Source organism: Schistocerca gregaria, chromosome 1 (assembly GCF_023897955.1).
Source record: "Schistocerca gregaria isolate iqSchGreg1 chromosome 1, iqSchGreg1.2, whole genome shotgun sequence".
Taxonomy (NCBI): Eukaryota; Metazoa; Arthropoda; class Insecta; order Orthoptera; family Acrididae; genus Schistocerca; species Schistocerca gregaria.
This window is the reverse complement of record NC_064920.1, coordinates 588,730,612-588,754,509: the sequence shown is the minus strand read 5'-3', so window position 1 is coordinate 588,754,509 and position 23,898 is coordinate 588,730,612. Positions and strand designations below refer to the sequence as shown.

The 23,898-nt window shown below is 39.1% G+C and overlaps 1 protein-coding gene across 11 annotated transcripts in view; it reads left to right on the top strand.

Moving 5' to 3' along the window:
* Positions 1-23,898, top strand: part of LOC126357309 (histone deacetylase 6) — a 318,706-nt gene that overhangs the window by 186,689 nt on the left and 108,119 nt on the right. For all 11 annotated transcript variants that reach the window (XM_050007447.1, XM_050007450.1, XM_050007449.1 and 8 more), the window contains one exon: positions 335-621. In XM_050007447.1, coding sequence (XP_049863404.1) covers positions 335-621 — 287 coding nt within the window. The remainder of the gene's footprint in view (positions 1-334; positions 622-23,898) is intronic.

Sequence of the window (23,898 nt, the reverse complement as noted above, 5' to 3'; positions counted from 1 at the left end):
ACGGCTGTAGTTTCCCCTTGTTTTCAGCCGTTCAAAGTACCAGCACAGCAAGGCCATTTTGGTTAGTGTTGCATGGCCAGATCAGTCAATCATCGAGACTATTGCCCCTGTAACTACTGAAAATACTGCTGCCCTCTTCAGGAAGATGACAAAACAGAAAACTTACTTTTCACGATTATAATGATCAGTGAAATTGCCTCTATTTTGAAGAGGCATTGTATTTTGTTAGTCTTGGTCCAGGAGGATGGTTTAGTTTATAATTTACAGATATGTCCCCTACATTTTTATTGTGGAATAAGAAACAACTCCAAAATCATTTAAATTTCATTTTCAGTATTACAGAATCAATTCTGAATGTGATATATGCCCATCGAGACTACTGGAAGAGCCTACAGATTCAAGATGTGCATAAAAAATTGACAGAGGCAGAAACAAATCCAAATAACAGGATAAGGGAGGAGAAGATGACGTCAGCAGTCGTAAAGCTGTACCAGATACCTCCAACTCTTTTTCTGGGGTCATCTGAAAAACCAGAACACTACGAAACACGGAATTGTTACCCTGTCCAAAGTGAAGCACTTCTCAAGGAGCTGGATGCTACACTAAATAAATTAATAGTTGGTGAGTAATATATCCGCTTTTAATGTTACTGATTGGAACAAATTCTATTTTTTAGTTTTTTCAGTGAAAAGAAAACTTCATTCTTATTTTTATTGTTTAGTAACAAATCAAGTATTTCCAAACAAAAGGCCCACATTTACTTGTACAGTGGTGATCCACCACATTGTTGAAGTAAATCAGTGTGTATAATCATGTACATACTTCTTTCATTATTTTCCTAATAGTTTATTATTATTATTATTGCTGCCATTGTACACGTGTAAAGAATATTAGAGTGAAGTTTTATCTGTAGTACTTGACTTATTGAAACAATTTTGTCAAAAGCCGACATTTTCTGTTGTTATAGAGATCTGAAAACTAAGAGTTTTTGCTAATCTCAATATTTACTCGTAACCAGTTAAAGCAAAAGTCGATAAAAGTAAATGGGCTTTACTTCTGAGAGACCTGTATGAAGAACGACGGTGTAGGATGCCACTGTCAGTGATAATATGAGAGTTTTCTGCAATAAAGAAAAGAATGTTAACTGTAGGAAAGCACACACTGCCAGAACCAACAATAGAAATTAACTCCTGATCATTGCTCAGCTCAAGCCAGCTTTGTCAGGAGAAGGAACATAAAGAAAGAAGCAACAAGGAAGAATGCTGTTTCAATACAGTACAGCATAAGAAAAAAGCTGGCCAGGCAGTACCTGGATGTACTGCAACATCCCAAACATAGACTCTCAAACAGAACAAAGTTTGGAGGAAAAGAATCAATAGCAAATCATAGATTGTCCACACGTTGTGCAAAGAAGTTATGTATGATAATGAAAGAGGAAAATCCTAATGTGCTTGAAGTGTGAGTTGATGTACTTTACAACAGAATCAGCCAATACCAAAGCACGCCATGGTTGAAATATTCTATTCAAGACATTCTTGCCTATACAATTTGCATTATGAGTCATTCTCGAGCTGAGACAAGGGAAAGGATTGTTTTTTATACTTGACTTGAAACAGAAGGACTAAAAGGGTTCAGCCAAGTAGCCTTTGCTCAGTTGGATTTTCTCAAAAACGGCGAGGTGCCCAGTCAGAAAATTGCCAAAGTGAAATTCCTTTGTTTTCTGAGTTGCGCTCATCAAAATGTAAGTACATTAACGATGTGTACACTAATGGCCTTCATGGTCGAAAGCAGAAAATTTAGTAAGCTGGTGTGTTCTTCCTCTTTTCGTGATCACTGCTGTATTCTTGGCAGAGTGTTTGGTACAGTCGATAAAGACGTCTGGAAATAGAACATATTCATTCTCTAACTGCATACTATTAAGTGCTGGACCAACACAGCATTGTTAAGATACTAAATAATGATTAGGAAGCAAAGGATCTCAGGTCCAGTGCACTAATAGCTCTATGGTCTGAGATGCTTCAGAATAACTGCTTATTGAGTGATGACTTATGAAAAGTCTAAAAAGGTGGTGTTGTCAGTCACGCAGTTATAATGGAAGTCCTGTAGAGGTTGAAATATGAAAATCCAGAAACTGCAAACAGAAAGTGAGGAAAGCAGTTACTTTGGAAAACAAAAACGTGATTAGCAAGTAAAAGAAAAATTATATCTTAAAACTTACAAGGCACAGGGTGTATACATCCCAGGAAATGCAGGAAAAACCCAAGAATTTTTTCATCTGGGTGAAAATTGGGAAACACATGGGAATTTTTTGGCATTCTGGGAAATTCTCATTGTTTTGGTTTTCAGTTAAATTTTTAATTTTGACTGGTAAGAACTGATACCTTAACAAAGAATATTACTGTATCCCACTTCTGCAGAATAATACTGCAGCGATAACACAAGAAAGAGAGAAAAAACCAAAATAAACTTTAGTTTCAAAGGAGATGCACCATTTGCAACAACAGAACACTCTGCACACACCAGTGTCTGCCAACAGGGAAATGTTTAAAAGGCCTTAGGACAAAGATTATGCAATACTTTGTAACAACAAACTGCTACCAATGAGCATGACTTCAGAACTTTTTACATTGGGTTAGTTTTAGCAGCTGTCAGCGGGCGTATGCACAGTGGAGTCGAGTACGAGCAGTACTTTCTCCCGCTTCTAGCTACTTGAGATAGGGCTGTTAGCTATATCAGCAGTAGCAGCAAGCAGCCAGATGCTAACCGAAAAAAATTATGTGGCATGCCCAAGCTGCCAGATTCGTGCATGTACAGAGCACTCTGGGCTGTAGTGGGAAAGGGATAGCCTCTATGTGACCTGTGCTTATGTTTAGTGATTTTGTTGTTTCCTCTTCCACACAATTATGGAGGGCTAAAATATTATTTTGTTTCCTGATTTTATTTCCAGTTTTTTGGCTGTTTAGTAGTAATCACCTGGCAGAAATTTGGACTTTTATTAATGTTTTCCACTGAAATAGTCAATTAATGTGAAATGAAGTGCTGCATTCCGCTGTATTGGCTCGTTCCAGTTGTTCACTGAATTTACAGTGCACATTTTCATCTTTTGGCTTGTGTGGCATTATGCCATAATAAAGAACCCAAACATGATCTAGTACAGTACTGGTACATCCTGAAAACCACACTGAAAAGCTTACTATCAGGTTGGAGCCTACCTACTTCATCGTGAATCTGGACATACGAATGTCCATTTCAAGCCGAATTACTCATTTTAGTATGGTTTGTGAAATTCTGATGCCCTTGGAATATCATCTGGTGTCCTGTTTCTTTTATGGCATAATGTAAGATCTCTTGATGCTCTATACATATGAACATACTGGCTTCCTACATCATCATAGCTGTGCACATGTAGTAATCTATGCTTTTGGTGCTCTCTGGCAATGCTGGAACAAACCTATTTCTAACAGTTCTTGGGAAATATTCTGAATGGTGGTTGGAAAAGTGTTTACTTTCAAAGTAAATTTCCTTTTATGCAACATGAACAATGTTATATATGAGAAGGTGTGATGAATTTCTTAAATCGAGAGCACTTGACTTTCGTTTAAACTTATAACTTTAAGGACCAACCAATTAGAAGAATTTAGAGTCCAAAAGACCAGACGTTTATGTCATTATTTTAAATTTTACTGACACATTCGTGTGATGTATCTTAAAGTACAGTGTGTACACAAAAGACCAATATTACATATGAAAGCTTAGCTTCTCGTGTAGCTCATTAATCTTAAAGACCAATATTACATGTGAAAGCTTAGTTTCTCTTGTAGCTCATTAATTTTCAAGACCAATATTATATGTGAAAGATTAGCTTTTCTTGTAGCTACACTATGTATATTAATTTAAAGTATTAACTTTTCCTATTTGTGTGTTTGCGCTACTTAATTGATGTTACTATTGGCTGACTACATCAGGTCTCCTAAGCTCTGAATGTCTGCTGTCATCGGCTGACATGAGCTACTATTGACTTACAAAAGGGTATCACAATTTAGATTTTAATGCTTCAAAAGTTAATACAATATGTTTGGTAAAATTTGAATTTATACTTCCACAATACAAATATATGCAGCGAAAATGTTTCTCCACATCAAAGTTCTTTCCAAAAACTCCCCCCCCCCCCCCCCTCCTCCTCCTCCCCCCCCCCCCCCCCCCCCCCCCCAAGGGCCCAGAAGTTCTATGGCGGTGTATAAAGCATTAACCATTCAAAGGATGAAAATGTTTTACAGTTGTGAGGGAAAATACGCAGGTACATAACATGGAAGAAGTGTGTTTTCACTTGGGAAAAATTGTATTTTTTAACTGTGAAATCCGGGATTTTTCCCCCCCTTGTCCATGTACACAGCCTGGTACTTACTTACCAGGAGGAGAAAAAAAGAGTTTTTATAAAGACACTGTTGAAAGTGATCAATAGATTTTCAGTTTAATATTGTTGTAACCAGTATTTAGCGTTGAGTTGCAATAACATTTGTTGCTATTATAGCTTTCTGTCTAAGAAACGTTCATAGGTAAGAGTGATACTAAAGTGTAATGTTGTAGTACATTATTGCATTTCTATGCAAAATGAACAGTGAAGTAGCTTCCTTTGTAATTAACGTTAAAGGTAAAAAAGAAATGGAAAAATCAATTTGAATGTGTGTATTAATAAATAAAACCTTTAATTTCCATCTTTGTGTCTATTGATATTTAAAGAGACTGGGAAACTCACACAGTCAGAATCAGGCCCACAAAAGATGTGCGAATGATAAATTATATCATTTACATAATTAGTATTTCAATATGATATTTGAAAAATGTGTTCCCAGAAAATTTCCTTTTTTTATATTCATTGGGTTTTGAAAAAACACTCCTCAGGTGTCAAATAATTGATGGTGTCACATTTGTCCTGATCTTGCCAGCTTGTTATGCTGTGAGTGTTAAATATAATTTTTGCACCGTTCCAGTGTAGGAAATTAGTCACTTATGGGAAGTCACTGTCCAGAGTGCGTGCACTATTTTAATTTTTGTGTCTGCAAAATGTCAGAAGTAATAGCCTTGTGTTCACCTACAAATATGGTCTCATTGTTATTTCATAATTTATTAAGAACAGGTTTGTGGAAGCAGTAGAACTATGTAAGAAACATGGCTGATGTTTGGGAAGTGAATCAGAAATGTTAATGGAGATATGATTGACCCTATTTGAAAACAGAATGTGGGCTGTAGAGGTTTCTCTGCTGTAGTACTTATTTGTTGTTGCCTGTTGAGTATGAAGAGCACTGCAGGTTTTGATTTCTATGAAATTGTGGCCTTGGTTGATAAAAGTGGATGAAAGGAAACTGTGCATTACATATTAGAATAGGGTCACAATTTAGACGTAAAGGGAAAACTGTTGATGCAGAGAAAGATTTTCTGATGGAGAGAGGGTAAACTGAGAAGAGGAGGGAGGGAGGGAGCGGAGGGTAATTAGAGAAGATATGGAGGGGGAGACATTTTGGGTTATGGGATAGCTCAGCCAGGTGAAGTTCTTGTGAAGGTAGGCTTCTTTTCTTTGAATTTGGGGGTTGGGGTGGGCGTACAATATGATAGGTTTTTTGTTCATGTTATTTCCATTTCATTATTCATATTCACTTCAAAAATACACCAGGCGGGAGAAGAATGTTCAGTTCTCATTTTGTGGGTCTCGGACATTTGAAATTGGCTTACAGAAACAAAAGAGGAGGAAGAAATTTTTGTGAATATCATCTTGAGGATTGCACCTTAGGAGTCTCTGAGATGCTTTTTCTTTTCTTTTCTTTTTTGTTTTCTTTCTTAAATAGTCTTCTTAACATCCACTTGGAGGTGGACTGGCACCAAAAGCCACACGTCCAATGTGTTATGCTTTGTCCAGCCATTATGTAACTGGTTTAGTCATCCCAGTTTCAGTGTTTCATAAATTAATACTTTTCCTTACTAGTTTCCACATTTTATTTTAAAGTTGACACAAGTGCAACTTTTCATTTGGTTGCCAATGCCCCATTGACTAGTATTTCGACAATTTTGTTCTTATGTTTGTAACATTTGTTGTCATGCTATCTTTTGATTACTGAAAGAGTGTGTATTGCCAAAAGTGGAATCCTTACGTTAATTGCTGCTATTGACTGAAACAGAATTTGAAATATAATCCCCAGGGTCATAACTATTTTTGAGTACATGGTGGGTATCGGCATCCAGTTAGTCTAGTGTATGCTACAATTCTGCTATCTGACTGTACCTTTTCTATGACTTTATCTGTAGGGCAATTTCATTTTTGACAGTCTGACTTTCTTTATGGCAATGAATTCGGTTGCCTACTCTGCTTTTTCCATAATTACTTTTCCTTACTTCTCTTGGCTAAGTCACATTTGGTTCTCACTTCCAAGAACGCAGCCAAAGGGGGCGTCCAGGGGGTCTGGACCTTCCCTGTCATCTGAAAGAAATTACATACGACCTAGTTACCATGTATGAAGATGGTATCGGTTCTTTCGGAGATGTCCGAAAGAACAGATTTCATCATAATATAGTTAAGGCCAACCGGCCATTTACCTTCTTCTTCTGATGGATGCACATGCATTGCCCGAACTCTTACGGGACTTGGTAAGATTGTCTGCCGCAAGTAATGAGTGTAATTGGCAGGGGCACTACGAATGAAGTGTATGGACCTTAAGTTGGGAATGTGGGTCTCACAGGGAGCGTGCAGGGGATAATCCCTGTAGTCGCACTATCCTCTGGCTCTCGGTGGCTCAGATGGATAGTGTGTCTGCCATGTAAGCAGGAGATCCTGGATTCGAGTCATGGTCTGGGCACACCTTTTCAACTGTCCCCGTTGATGTATATCAATGCTTGTTGACAGCTTGAGGTCTTGATTTAATTATCGTTTAGTACCCATGTAGTGAAATTGAAAGATACAAGGGGTGATCAAAAAGGTACTGCACGAGGTAGTTGTTGCTCTGTGTATGCAACGTTGCTTGACTCGATGTGGGTATATGAGAACCAACTTGGGGCAAGTGATTAGTGTGGTATTCACTTCTTTCTGAGGCTGTTTGGAAATATAAACTGAGGCGTCGTTATTACCGAATGCGTTCAAACAAGACATTGTGCTCTTACTCTTTTCCTGGCTGCCAAAGAACAAATACTGGTAGATATCCATCGGTGAATGAAGGTGGTGTATGGGGGCAGCTTGTCTGTCAAAAAGCATCTTTGTGGAATGATGTGAAAGAGGTGTTGCTACTTCATGATAACATATGCACCCACTTTGCAAATGCTGTATTGCAGAATTTACGCCAAATCAGATAGTAGACACTCGAGCACCTAGTCTACAGTCATGGTCTCTTCCCCTATGATTATCATATCTTCAGTTCCTAAGAAAAGGCCTTGAAGGGTTGATGATTCGCTTTAGATGAGAACATGCAGCGGGCAGTTAGACTTCTTCTCGCAGCAGGATACTGTGTTTTACCAAATGGGTATATTCAACCTGGTACGTTAGTGGGATGAACGCCTCTATGGTTATGGTGATTTGGCCTTAGTGGTGTCCCAATTCAGGGCTGTACGGCCTTCAAACATGAAACATAACAGCTATGGCCTTTCCTTTTCTATAAAGTTTGTTATCATCAGATTCTCACTCACACTAATTAATTGAAAAGATAATAACATGCCAACATCAATCCAAAGCAAAGGCCAGATGTGGGGAGAATGACTAATACTACACTTCCGGAACATAACTAATACTACAACTCCGGAACTGTTATGATGAAATAAACCTGTATGAAGTTTTCGTTATGCCTCAAGTAGATATCGTTATTGGTAGGAATGTTCGAAACTGTATTTTTTACTTAGAATCTCAAAAATATGGTTACGATAATTGTTTATGACATATATGTTAAACTCGATGTTATTTGAAACTAAAAAACAGAATTAAATTAAAATTCGAGTTACTATGTAATTGCAAAGTATTATCCTGTCCGTGTGAAACATAATTATTGTAATTAACAGGAACAGTAATTACAAATAATGTAAATAGACTACTTTAAAGAACTTCCAAATTGTTTTCCAAAAGACTGTTATTAGTAAAATGAAATATATTTTTATTAACGCTGGGAAACATGCTAGGAAGAAAGTATTCAATATTTTTCATATATACTAGCAGCCGGTCATAACACAAGCAGCAACAGAGAAGTAAAAGATTGTGTCCCTAACCAGGAGCAAATTGCATAGTTTTCCTCTGTGTGCTTTAGTTTCTTAAGTTTCTGCATGTTAATTTAATATTTAATAGACTGAGTTCTCAGGTTTTCATTTATGTCGGAAAGTAAACCAATTTTGTGACATATTCGAGCTCCTAATCAGCAAATTATTGTATCTCACCTGTGTGCTTTGATAGTTCACCTTTTGAATCTCTGCTTGTTAATCTAATTTATTAGACACAGTTCATGAGTTTTCCTTTGTGTCTACAGTAGAGTTCCGTAGTGTGTGTCGATTGAACTTGTTTGTCTGTGTAGTGTAGTTTTCCACAATCTTTAGTATGGATAGGGACTGTGATGGCTTTGTGTGGATGCGAGCTGAATTGGTGACACTTCGCTCTCAGATCCAGGCTGTGATGGCTTCGGTTATACAGTTTGAAGCTGCAGTGGATGGGCATCACTGTTGTGGGCTGGCCATGCAGATCCAATGGACGTTCAGAGCATCTGAATCTGCTGATCAGCTCGCACCAGTGACCAGACCAGTTACTGCCTACACTGAGGTTAACCACTCACCCATGGTCGAATTGGAGGTCGCCTCAGGGCACAGCAGGCAGGGAAAGGCTTCCCAGGGAGCCACATGTAAGGCCTACCCAGTTAGTCTGATAAACAGGTGTCAAGTGCTGTCTGTAGCTGACACTGCCCCTCAGCCAAATGCAATTGCTTGTTCTGTTTCAGAGGGAACCTCGCAGTCTGCAAGATCTGGGCAATTGCAGAAGGTGGGATTATTAGTAGTTGGGAGCTTCAGTGTTAAACAAGTTATGGGGCCCGTTAGGGACATGGCTGCCAAGGAGAGGAAGAAAGTCAATGTGCACTCTGTTTGCATGCCAGATGGAGTCATTCTAGACATGGAAAGAGTCCTTCGGGATGCCATGAAGAGCACAGGATACAGTCAACTGCTGATGGTAGCTCACATCGGTACCAGTGCTTTGTGTCACTTTGGACCGGAAGAGATTCTCTGTGGTTTCAAGTGGCTAACAGAAGTGATAAAGGCTGCCAATCTTGCTTGCAAGATTAAAACAGAGTTCACCATTTGCAGCATAGTTGACAGTACCGATTGCAGACCTTTGCTGCAAAACTGAGTGGAGGGTCTGAATCAAGGCTCAGACAGAATGAGATTTTCACTCTGCAGCGGAGTGTGCGCTGATATGAAACTTCCTGGCAGATTAAAACTGTGTGCCCGACCGAGACTCGAACTCGGGACCTTTGCCTTTCGCGGGCAAGTGCTCTACCATCTGAGCTACCGAAGCACGACTCACGCCCAGTACTCACAGCCTCACTTCTGCCAGTATCCGTCTCCTACCTTCCAAACTTTACAGAAGCTCTCCTGCGAACCTTGCAGAACTAGCACTCCTGAAAGAAAGGATATTGCGGAGACATGGCTTAGCCACAGCCTGGGGGACGTTTCCAGAATGAGATTTTCACTCTGCAGCGGAGAGCTTCTGTAAAGTTTGGAAGGTAGGAGACGGATACTGGCAGAAGTAAAGCTGTGAGTACCGGGCGTGAGTCGTGCTTTGGTAGCTCAGATGGTAGAGCACTTGCCCGCGAAAGGCAAAGGTCCCAAGTTCGAGTCTCGGTCGGGCACACAGTTTTAATCTGCCAGGAAGTTTCAAGGCTCAGACAGTTCTGCGACCATGTAGGCAGCATATTCCTCGACTTACGCCATAGGGTGGCAGGGTTTTGGGTTCCGCTGAATGGTTCACGAGTCCACTATATGCAGGAGGCAGCTACACAGGGAGCTGGAGCTGTGTGGCGTAGAGTGAGCAGTTTTTTAGGTTAGAGGCTCTCAGGGAAATACAAAAAGGGCTTCAGTCTAAAAGGGTGCAGTTCGAACATAGGAAGAACATTGGTGTAGGAACCATTGGTATAACACTTGTAAATTGTCATGGCTGTGTTGGGAGAGTACCAGAGTTCCAAGCACTAATAGAAAGCACTGATGCTCAAATCATTACAGACACTGGAAGCTGGCTAAAGCCAAAGATAAGTTCAGCTGAAGTTTTTGCGAAGAACCTAATGGTGTTCTGAAAGGATAGGCTAAACACAGATGGCAGTGGCATATTTGTTGCTGTTAGAAGTAGTTTATCTTGTAGCAAAATGAAACAGATAGTTTCTGCGAGTTAGTATGGGTGGTGGTTATTCTTGGCAACTGGAACAAAATAATAAATGGATGCTTTTTCAGACCTCCTAGCTCAGATGATACAATTGCTAAAAGGTTCAAAGAAAAGTTGAGTTTAATTTCAAATACGTACCCAACTCAGTTATTGTTGGTGGTGACTTTAATTTACCCTTGGTATGTTGGCAAAAATACATGTTTAAATCCAGAGGTACGCATAAAACATCATCAGAAATTGTGCTAATCACATTCTCTGAAAATTATTTCGGGCAGTTAGCTCACGAACCCATGTGAGTAGTAAATGGTTGCGAAAACATGGTTGACCTCTCAGCAACAATTAATCCTGAGCTAATAACAAGCGTCCGCAGCTCGTGGTCTCGCGGTAGCGTTCTCGCTTCCCGAGCACGGGGTCTCGGGTTCGATTCCCGGCGGGGTCAGGGATTTTTCACCTGCCTCGTGATGACTGGGTGTTTGTGTCGTCTTCATCATCATCATCAATCATCCCCATTACGGTCGGAGGAAGGCAATGGCAAACCACCTCCACTAGGACCTTGCCTAGTATGGCGGCGCGGGTCTCCCGCGTCGCTCCCCTACGCTCGGTAAACGGAGTATGGGACTCATCATCATCATCAATAACAAGCATCAAAATGGATATAGGGATTAGTGAACACAGAGTTTTCATAGCAAGTTGAAAATTGTAACCCCCAAATCCTCCAAGAACAAATAAAAAATATACCTATTCAAAAAATCAGTTAAAAATTCACCTGATGTCTTCCTCTGAGACAATTCCTCTACTCCCAAATTAACAATGTAAGTGTACACCAGATGAAGCTTAAATTCGAAGAAATAGTATTGACAGCAATTGAGAGATATATCAAATAAAGTAACAATTGATGGAGCTGATCCCCCTTGGTGTGCAAAACTGATCAGAAAATAGTTTCAGAAACCACAAGAAAGCATGTCAAATTCAAACGAATGCAAAATCTCCAAGATTGGCAATCTTGTACAGAAGCTAATGATTTAGTGTGAGCATCAATGCTAGATGCTTACAATAGTTTCCACAGTAAAACTTTATCTTGAAACCTGCCAGAAAATTCAAAGAGATTCTGATCATATGTGAAGTATGCTAGTGTCAGGACACAGGCAATGTCTTCTCTGTATGACAACAATTGAAATACTATCAACAACAATGCTGCCAAAGCAGAGTTACTAAATACAGCCTTTCAAAATTCCTTCACGAAAGAAGACAAAGTGTATATTTCAGAATTCGAAGCAAGAATTGCTGCCAATGTGAGTAATGTAGAAGTAAATATTCTCGGAGTAGTGAAGCAACTTAAATCTCTTTATAAAAGCAAGTCTTCTGGTCCCGATTGTATACCAGTTAGGTTCCTTTCACAGCATGTTGATGCATTAGCTCCATACTTAATCATATAGAATCGTTCGCTTGACGAAAGATCCGTACCCAAAGACTGGAAAGTGGCACAGGTCACACCAATATTCAAGAAAGGTAATAGGAGTAATCCACTAAATTACAGGCTCATATCATTAACGTCGGTATGTAGTACGATTTTGGAACATGTATTGTGTTCGAACATTATGACTTATCTTGAAGAGAACTGTCTATTGACACACAGTCAACACAGATTTAGAAAACATTGTTCGTGTGAAACACATCTAGCTCTTTACTCTCACAAACTGTTGAGTGCTATTGACAAGGGATTTCAAATTGATTCCGTATTTCTAGATTTCCAAAAGGCTTTTAATGCTGTGCTACACAAGTGGCTTGTTATGAAATTGTATGTTTATGGAATATCATCTCAGTTATGTGACTGGCTTTGTGATTTCGTATCAGAGGTGTCACAGTTCCTAGTAATTGATCGAAAGTCATCGATTAAAACAGAAGTAATTTATGGCAGTCCCCAAGGTAGTGTGATAGGCCCTCTGCTGTTCCATGTCTATATAAACGACTTAGGAGATAATCTGAGCAGCCGCCTTAGGTTGTTTGCAGATGGTGCTGTTGTTTATCGACTAATAAAATCATCAGATGATCAATACAATTTGCAAAATAATTTAGAAAAGATGTCTGTTTGGTGCAAAAAGTGGCAATTGACCCTACATAATGAAAAGTGTGAGTCATCTGCGTGAGTGCTAAAAGGAATCGATTAAACTTCGGTTACATGAGAAATCAGTCAAATCTCGACAATTTAAATTGGAAAGAATGCTCAGAAAATGTTGTGCGGAAGGCAAACCGAAGACTGTATTTTATTGGCAGAACACTTAGAAAATGTAACAGATCTACCAATGGGATTGCCCACACTGCGCTTATCTGTCCTCTTTTTGAGCACTGCTGTGCGGTCTGGGATCCATACCATATAGGAGTAATGGAGGACATCGAGAAAGTTCAATGAACAGCAGCACCCTTTGTATCATTGTGAAATAGGGGAGAGAGTGTCACGGACTTGATACACAATGACAATATTTAAACAAAGGCGTTTTTCGCTGTGGCGGAATATTCTCATAAAATTTCAGTCACCAACTTTCTCCTCAGAACTTGAAAATATTTTGTTGACATCGAACTACATAGGGAGAAACGATCATCATAGTAAAGTAATGGAAATCTGAACTCTCACAGAAAGATATAGGTGTTCGTTTTTTCCATGTGCTGTTCAAGAGTTTAATAATAGAGAATTATTTTAAAGGTGGCTCAATGAACGGTCTGCCATGGATTTAAGTGTGATTTGCAGAGTATCCATGTAGATATAGGTGTAGATATAGATCCATTAAAATGAAATGTTTTGTTATGAAATTCTCAAACTTTATCAAGTTGTGTGAACTAATGGACTTTCAAGTATTTTATCTCAGACAGTTTCAGTTACTTTGAAGACAGTAGGAACATTATTGTTTTGTTTTTGTTACAGTAACTTCTCAAACAGAAACTTTTTGATCACTCCTTATATTTTGATTTTCAGGTAGTCAGCAATATCATCAATACATTCAAACTATCGGCATATCAATACCACTGTCTGTTATCAACTATTTTTGTTATAGCTAAGATCAACTATTGCACTTTATTGGCCTTACTTAGAGTGCAGTTGTTTTGTTAATCAGTTCATTTCGTACTTTCATTTGATAATGCAAATGCCACTGTTTATTTTTTTTTGTGCAGTGTGCTGGTCTGATAATTTATAATTACGGATGAGTTTGTGATGAGGAAGAAGAACAAAACCAATTTTGATTCATCCATTAACATTATGGCAACTCAGAATAGGTATGCACCACTGTAGTGGTCTAATTACCAATCTATAGCAGTTTAATGTTAGCATTGGATTCTTTATTTGGAGACGGATAGAACTATGCGGTTGCAAAATTACAGTATTTCATAATGCAGCAGAGCAGTAAACATAATTAAAAACAACATTAAATTAAAATCCATGTATAAAAATACTCTTGGATTTCCCGTGTTACCCAGAAATTGCATTGATCATCAAAAATATCACCAAAATGGGGATGGTTACATTTCTTTTATAAAGTTCCTCAAAAATTCTATTATTATTGGCAAAATATTGTCCAATTCGGTCACCAGGGGGGGGGGGGGGGGGGGGGGGTACTCAATTATGCCCAATTCGGTCACCAGGGGGGTACTCAATTATGAGAAACTGATTCTGTTATAGTATGATGAGGAGCAGTTTCTGAAGAGTGGAAGGGGTGTCTGATGACACAGCACTTTCTTTATTTCCTACGTTTCTAAAAGATTTTTTCTGTGGGATACTTGAATTTGTCTGAGCCAGCTGTGCCCTGCATCCCCCTCCCTCTTTCTTCGAAAACATATTTTCATTCTTGTAATACTATAATAACTTAAACTATAAATTCCTTGTGCAATTAAATCTTAAAATATGCATGCATTCATGCACTATCAGATGACAAAACATGTACAATTAAAAGAAAAACATGCAATATCAGAGTTCCATCATTTTTAGTGATGCATTTTGTTTTATTTGGAAACAACATACCATCAGAATGAGATTTTCACTATGGAGCAGAGTGTGCGCTGATATGAAACTTCCTGGCAGATTAAAACTGTGTGCCCGACCGAGACTCGAACTCGGGACCTTTGCCTTTCGCGGGCAAGTGCTCTACCATCTGAGCTACCGAAGCACACAGTTTTAATCTGCCAGGAAGTTTCATATCAGCGCACACTCCGCTGCAGAGTGAAAAACTCATTCTGGAAACATTCCCCAGGCTGTGGCTAAGCCATGTCTCCGCAGTATCCTTTCTCTCAGGAGTGCTAGTTCTGCAAGGTTCGCAGGAGAGCTTCTGTAAAGTTTGGAAGGTAGGAGACGAGATACTGGCAGAAATGAAGCTGTGAGGACCGGGCATGAGTCGTGCTTCGGTAGCTCAGATTGTAGAGCACTTGCCCGCGAAAGGCAAAGGTCCCGAGTTCGAGTCTCGGTTGGGCACACAGTTTTAATCTGCCAGGAAGTTTCAACATACCATCAGGTTTCCCAAATTTTCCACCAAACGGTGTAGCTCTGCGCCGTGAAGCACTGAACTAGCAATCTATGGATTTTGGAGATGAAGTGACCCCCCCCTAACACATTTCAATTCCCTTAAGGATGCAGCCTATCTGCTGAAATGAAAATAACAGCTTCAAAGGTTAGTCGAACTTCTCTTTGGGGATTCCTGGCACTAAAAGCCATATTTACTTTGGAAGGCACTAGCGATCATCATTTGGTACTATGTCAGTTCATATATGTTAGAAGTCTAGTTGAAATTAATGTGTGAATCAGTGTTATGGTCCCAAAACTGTACCTAATACTGTTAGTGTATTCCGTTTTGTTTTATAAATAAATTTGTTGCTTTAGTTTCAAATTGATTGTTGAAATAATAATTTAAAAGAAAAATTTTGATTATTTAAGGAATTTGAGGAACTTGGGATGCTTTGATGTACTGAAGAAATTATGACTGGGTTACAGATAAGTAAAATCTAAATACCAGATTGTGGTAGGAGAAATATAGCTACTGCCAAAAGAATTTTGAACCTATTTAATTTTACAAGTTATTAAATACACTGTTATGATTCTTCTGCTCTGTAATAGTGTACCTTATATTAGAAGACTGAGCTGTGTTTTGTTACCAGCGAGGCAACATTATTTTCGAATTTTAATTTTTTTATCAATAAAGTAAAGTTATATTTTAATTGGACATTGTCCATTTTTAAGAAACAAAATTCTTGCTTAATTTTATAGGCCAAATACTCTTTGTTTGAAGACCTCCTGAAAGCAGATCATGTACGTAACATAAATAAATAAATATGTGCTTTCAGCATGAAATAAAAAAAGAGCCTTTTTAGGATCCTCTTTAACAAAATGGACACCCTCCTCTCCCCCGAGACAAAATTTTGACTACGTCCTTGTCACTTCTTGGTTTAACATCCATTCTTTCAAAATTTTGCAATAATGCAGGCCATGTGGAGAAGGTTACCCAACTTTAGTGCATGTGTCCCTCTCCCTCTACCTGATCCATGCCCTGTGTAATCCTATCTTTAAACACCTCTTGTGTGAATATACTAAATAAGGAGCACACCTGGTTGATTAACACTTCCTTTCCAACCTGACATCAGCCTGCATTTGATGGAGGCACGGGGTGAAGACCACAGAACAGTTCACTCGTCCTCTCTTGCAGATACACAACTTGATACCCCCAACCAGAGTTAAATCTTTTGAAGAAAAGTCAATATAAAATGGAGAAACAAGCCAAGAAAAAAATCAAAGGTGTAGGTGGCGTCCATCTGTACCGGAAGCAACTCTTCCCATTTCCATCTGCTGACATTTGAAATTGTGCTTGTTGACATTGTCCGTACTCAGCAGACGGTGTAGACAGAGGCTGAAACATGAAAAAAGTGAAACCCCATTATTTTACATTTTCGTGTGATCCAGTTTTAAAAAAATGCAATAATCAGGAAAAGGCAGAACCGAAGAAAATGTTACGACCCCCCCCCCCCCCCCCCATCCCCAAAAAAGCAAAACTGTATGTAATTGGCATATATGAATAAAAATCGCAATCCTCTCCAAAACATTGTGTAAAACCTTTATAAGTGAAGGAAACTAAGTGTCAAATATAATGTTCATACAATAATTTGTGATATTAAATATAATCGGTTCTAAAAAAATCACAGATGTTTAACAGTAAGTTAAAATCTCTTTAATATATAGAAAGAAACTTCCACATGGGAAAAATATATTAAAAACAAAGATTCCAAGATTTACCAAGCAGGAAAGCGCCGGTAGATAGGCACAATAAATGAAACGAACACACACACACACACACAGAATTTCGAACTTTCGCAACCGGTGGCTGCTTCGTCAGGAAAGAGGGAAGGAAAAGGAAAGGTGTAAGGATGTGGGTTTTAAGGGAGAGGGTAAGGAGTCATTCTAATCCCGGGAGTGGAAAGACTTACCTTAGGGGGAAAAAAGGATAGGTATATACTCGCGTCCCCCCCCCCCCCCCCCCCCACACACACACACACACACACACACACACACACACACACGCTGGGTGTGCGTGCGTGCGCACGCGAGAGTATATACCTATCCTTTTTTCCCTCTAAGGTAAGTCTTTCCACTCCCGGGATTGGAATGACTCCTTACCCTCTCCTTTAAAACCCACATCATTTCACCTTTCCTTTTCCTTCCCTCTTTCCTGACAAAGCAGCCGCCGGTTGCAAAAGCTCGAAATTCTGTGTGTGTGTTTGTGCGTTTTATTTATTGTGCCTATCTAACATCGCTTTCCCACTTGGTAAGTCTTGGAATCTTTGTTTTTAATATATATATTGGTATCTGGCTACAAGGTAATCAACCTAATTTCTGAAATGATACGACCACATGTGGGAGGACAGGGGTGTTTTGCTTCAGTATCTCTGGTGATACGAGTATAGTGACATCTAGTGAAAAAATTAGTTTACTTCCCCAATTGACATTACAATCTTATTGGAAGTCAGCTCAGTGAATGAATTTCTGTACACTGAATAATATGTCAATTTAAGACAAAGCTCAGGCGCTAGAGTTTCGCTTCATGCCTTCTATCATTGGTACCAGTCTGTATGATCTACAGTGAGTGGTGCAGAGTATGTATGTGAGTAGTGTATGTGGTTGTTACAACTGTTTCCTGTCAGATTTCAACACGAAAATCTTCAAAATGTGCTATAACAAAGCCTTTGTTCTACTTCCATGTGAAATCTTTGCCTTGGCATATGATCTGCATGAAAATTATATTTTCAGCACTTCACAAAATTCTTTCACACATACCTGCACTCAGGTTATTGAATGGCCACTCCCCCTCCTCACATATCCTGGAGGCGAGCTCATTTTATCTGTGTTAGTTTGGTGTGGTGGCGGTGCTGGTTGTTGGGTGATGTAACAAGTCACGAGCCAATAAGAGCTTACTAGCCGGAAATGGCCACTGTATCGTTCATTCTGACAAGCTATATTCTTCTCAAGGTTTGAATTTCAAAAATTGACAGTCAGTATCGTTGCTGATTATAGTACATCGGAAACACGTGCAAAAAGAAGAGACTGCATGATAAGTGGCAAAGAAAAGGTGCGGCTGGTTCCCTTCATCACGTATTGGCTAGATCCGGAACACTTCATGTCGACTTACCTGTTTTTCCATTGCTGCTGTGACCTAGCAGTAGTTCTATCATAATTGCACAGTTTTGCAAGTTGTGTTGGCAGCGCTGATTGTGGATTGTGTCAGCACTTCCTCTCTTGTGTCTTCCCTTTACGCAGTGGCCTACAATATTACCTTAACTCCACCACCACCTGTGGTGCAAACCATCTGTCTTTTGTGCCACTTATAACTCGTTCAGTCATATTGAATGTCAACAGGAAGAAAATGGCACGAAGTCAAGCTAGACGTCGAGGAAGAATGTAGAACTGAATAAACTCTACTAGAAAGAAATGTAGACCCCTCTCTTCTATAATCACTGTGCTCCTTTCAAAAATAAAGTTAGCCCTGAAATAACATCAGGTAGTTTCTGTACAGTGGTACTTGCAGGCAACAAAATACCACTGAGTACAGCATTAGGCATTTTGGCTATTTTCATAGGAACAGCTGCGGATTTTACCTCCAGTAACATATGTTTCCTTCCAGGTAGAGAGCTGAACAAATTTTCATCTGTAGTGCTTGGCAAATTCATTCATTTGTCCAGAAGGGGAGGCCGACATTGTTTTGCCCACTTCTGGATGGTTGGTGGTGCGCTGCACTGTCAGATTCAGAGCACACAACTTGCAGTCTTTCTCAAATGATTTTACAGAAACTATTCAGTAAAAAATAATAAATTTTTATGTTATATAGCTTTATATGTCAGGTTCATCATGAAGTGACCATCATTTCATTAATAGTCATAGTTATTATGATATTTGCATTAAAGTAAGACAGTGCATGAAGAGTTCAAAAAGATTTGCAATGAAAAACTAGAGTTGTTATGATTTTGCATTTGGTGCATATCCCATCATATGTTAGTGTTGATGAAATTTGTCAAACATATTGAAAATTTTTTTAATGCTTTGGTGGTGGTATCTGTCGCCAGACTAGAGAAAATTGGTTTTATCCAGCTGACTCGTTCGCGATTTCATGTACCAGCAATAAAGTTAGAGTGAAATGTCCATATTCGTCATATCTCATAATTGATATTAATATAATAGAGGGAAACAACCCGTGTGGGAAAAATATATCTAAAAACAAAGATGATTTAACTTACCAAACGAAAGCATTGGTATGGTGATAGACACACACACACACACACACACACACACACACACACACACACACACCGCTCATACCTCACCTGTCATTCAACGACATCCTTGCCTCTGTACTTCCGCCTCGACTGACATCTCTGCCCAAACTCTTTTCCTTTATGTATATCTGCTTGTGTCTGTATATGTGCTGATGGATATGTGTGTGTGTGCGCGAGTGCATACCTGTCCTTTTTCCCCCCTAAGGTAAGTCTTTTCCGCTCCCGGGATTGGAATGACTCCTTACCCTTTCCCTTAAAACCCACATCCTTTCGTCTTTCCCTCTCCATCCCTCTTTCCTGATGAAGCAACTGTGGGTTGCGAAAGCTTGAATTTTGTGTGTGTGTGTTTGTGTTTGTTTGTGTCTCTATCAACATAACAACGCTTTCGTTTGGTAAGTTACATCATCTTTGTATTTAGATATATGTCATCATTGGTTTGAGATACCAAAACAAGATTTTGACATATGGTAGCATGGAAAGAGGAGAGTATTTTTCCATATTCTTAATATAAAATTTCATTATCTACTGTGTTATTCCACCAATTACAGACATTTTTGAAAGAAACATGTAATTTTTAAGGGCCATTGATAGCTGGTGAAAAGAGAATTGCTGTCGGCTTTGGAACAACAGAAGGGAAGGCATTACAATTTTATTTTTGTACTGAGGCTGTGCTTTTTCATAAGCTGTTGATATTACTTGTCCTCTGTTCCTCACTTAATAAACCTCTTTTTCAAGATTCTGTCATAATTGCATTTACACAATGTATTAGTGAGGTGGTGATGTGTCAGATCTGCTGTTTTTTGTGAAAGAAGCGAATTTTAACAGAGCGACAAGAGAAATGTAGATGTGACTCAAAAGTTGTTATTCATGACGTTTTTCTGGAAGTTACAAAGGGTTACAAAGTCAGGAAAATGTAAATCACACTTTTGTTCTTTTGTTGCATTTTCAGTGGAATTCTCTTTAGATACTAGCCAAAGCAGAGGTGAGAGATATTTTTGGATGTTCACCATGGAAGTTTGGGCATGGGATGCCCCACATAATATTTACAAAAAAAATATGAACTTTGGCTTTAGTTTAGAATGGCACTTCCCCTCCAGCAGTCAGCAGGTAGTTACCCCTTCCCGTATAGCGGGTTGATGGCCTACCTGTAACCCCCATTACTACTGCTGTCCCAACGCATGCCCAGCTGACTGCTCACTGCATGCACTCTACTTCTGCCTTACCACTTACTGGGGAATTTCCAACACCCAAAATCCATTGGGGAGTGGTGTTACAATGCAATCAAAAGCAATCCAATATAACACCTAATTACAGGTCTTGACATTTGTTTGTAAAACTGTTGGCATTTCCACCTATTTTAGTGTGGCACAAACAACATATTCGCTCATTATCCTCTTTATCTCTAACCTTGCAGGAGTGCTCTTACCCAATTGTCATGTCTTTTCCATGCATTTAACACACTGAGAGTGCATAGAAGTGGGATGCTTTCAGTGTTGCCTTATCGCTTGATGCTACTCCACAACGATGATATACTACAAGATATAACTACTGCAATATGAAAATTTGCAAAATCAACAATCCCTCTTTCCTCAGGAACATTCATTGTAAACAAATCTCTTGGTGATCAAAGGATATTTTAGAGGTCACCAAAGATCATTGGTGGGCTCCAAGAATGTGTCACATCCCAGTGGAAATTCTTATTGTGTTCAAAGGGTTTGTATTCTGCATGCTATCTTGTAAAACACCAGAAGGAATGTTGGGAACGATACATAGCTTTCATAGTATACTGTGCCTCTTCTTCATTGATTTGGAGCAATTTGTGTTGTGATTGGCTGCGAGATAGCAGCTAGTATTCCCGGTATCCTATTAGATGGCAATGTCATTGGAGAACGTGTTGCTGAACTCGTAGCTTGGGCATCTACACCTAACAACTATCGCTCTTACCTTGGACTACACAAAAGGTGATGGTTAGTGGCAAACAACAACCAGTCTTTCACAACACAAAGTAGTGAATCATATAATGCTACTTTCAGTCTTTGGAAAATCTCCAGCACCCTGGCTGTTGGCTATCAAATGGCAGCAGGACGAGGTAGAATCCACACGAAAATGCTGTAACACCTGTATGTAGATTGCTGACACAACATTCTTGTGGTCTTTAATCATATATGGTGCAAGGTTGAATTCCCAAATGCAGTGTGGGCTTGCATATTGCCAAGGTTGTCCCATTTTGGAAAATGGGGAAAACCTTTTGAGATGGGCAGCCATAGACATACCAGCCACGTGATTGTTACTTGTAAGTTATTTGAATAAATAGTGAGGTCTGTGTTGATCTTGTGAGGCGGAGAGTCTCTTGCCAGCTCCTTGAATGGATTTTGTGAGGGCCAGTATGTAACAGACAACTTAATTCAACTGGATGAATTTTCCATATCACCAAACACCTCATTGCTGTCTTCTTTGACTTAAGAGAAGCTGCTACAGCTCTTCAATTATGACTGATGCTGGATGTCAGTGACAGTCTGCTGATGCACATAGCTCCAAGTTTTCCACTGTCAAAACATATGTTGTGCACTTCTGCTGACATAGAATTGTTCATCCACATATAGAACTTTATCCTCACAAATAGCCTCTCAATATTGTCCGATCACTTTTTGGGACTTTTTATTTTATCTTGGTTATGTAGCTTCCACATATTTGTTAGTTTAAAAACAAATTTTGATTTAAACTGGACAATCTCTGCTGTCTTGGAGTACTGACTGCTCCAAATTAAAAAAGAAAGAAAAAAAAAAAGAAAAAAAAAGAAAGAAAGAAAGAAAGAAAGAAAGAAAATTGGTTGATGCGTATGGACACCTTTGTGGCGAGGTTTGGATTCCTCTTCTACAGTTCTGTCACCACCAACTACTGCTGAATTTTACATTACACGTCCTACCCTGAATATCTGAGTCAGCATGTTTTTCCATCAAATTTGATGTCCCTGCAACAGTTTGTCTCTGTCTCTTCACTCTGACCTCCATCTTCTTCGGTTGAACCCTCTTGCCAGGTTGTCTTTGTAAAGCCTCTCTACTCACAAGGATCTGCTGGGACCTATCCTGCAGACCAAACAAAAATATAGACTCTTCGGTTTTTGGTGTTTTTTTTACTCTCAGTTCTTAGCAAATTTCCTGATTCAGAAGTCATACTGCTGACTCGCAGGTTGACCATCACATTGGTTATGTGTTAACACTGTGAGAAACACAAAATGAGTGCAGTGTTTTTCAGCAGAACTTGTGACCACTAATGAAATGGTATGTATCACATTCACAAGAATTCCCTAATCTGTTGTTATTTTCTGAGCAGTCTATACACTGTAAAACAGTGCTATTCTAAGATGCCGTCGGTATCAGTCATATACGATCTTTATTGGTTATCAGAGCGAGGTACCGAGATGTGAATCAATGGGTCCTGACTTGCGGTCAACACTGTGCCTTCAACTTTTGGAATGTCAAAATATGAAATGGCACACCATGGCCACTAGAACACTGAAAGGTTGTGCGGTAGCGTTCTCGCTTCCCAGCTGGGTCAGGGATTTTCTCTGCCTCGTGATGACTGGATGTTGTGTGATGTCCTTAGGTTAGTTAGGTTTAAGTAGTTCTAAGTTCTAGGGACTGATGACCATAGATGTTAAGTCTCATAGTGCTCAGAGCTATTTGAACCATTTGAGCACTGAAAGCATCTGCAACCTAATGGCGATCTTCCCTTTGCCCCTAGCCTTTGTTGGCTCCATACTAGACACACCTGGCAGAATCATAGACATGTCCTCAGGTGAGAGGACCCACCCCATTGTTCTGTTGCCTATGTCAGTGACCCATATTCTGTTGCAGTGTCCCACCTTTGCTGCTTTGTTGTGAACAAAGGTGGTTGAGGACTCATTGCCTCTGTTGATAGTGTCAGAACTGGTTTTATGTGTTATTCAAGAAATTGGTATACAGCAAATGAAAATGAGACTGATGGGGGGAAAAAGTAAGTAAATTATTTATTATTTCAAAAGTAATTGCTATAATTGGTGATGTACAGAACTACAGACTTATTGTTGTAATCTTCATGTTTAGCAAACTGAAAGAGAAAATGATATTTGAACAAATCCAGGAACATTACAACAATGCTGACATATTAGGTGATTTCCAGCGTGGTTTCCGAAGAGATTAAAGTACCACGTCAACAGAAGTACAATTTGTCCATCATGTACTCAAAAAAATAAATTAAAAATACCAAGCTGTAGGTGTATTCCTGGACATCTCAAAAGGTTTTTTTATTTTTTTTTTATTTTTTTTATTTTTTTTTTTTTTTAAGTGCATTATGACATGCTCTTATCAAGAATTGCAAACGGTGGTGTCACTAGAAAACTCGTGCAATTGCTATAAACACATTTAAAGGGTATGCAGCAGTGCATGGATATTACGTACTCCAATGGAGAACTACTGGAAAGGAGAAGATGAAGTTAAAGAAATATACAGTTCGGTGTTCCTTAGGGCTCCATTTTAACTCAAGTCCTATTCATTTGCTACGTAAATGATTTCCCAAGTTCTCTTGACAATAAGCAATTGATTACTATGTATGCAGACAGTACATCTGGGCTCTGCTGAGCAGTGAGCTAAAGAGATACATAAATTTATTGAAAAGGTAAGAGCTCACTTTGAAGGAGACAACCTAAAAGAAAACATAGAAACAAAGTAATA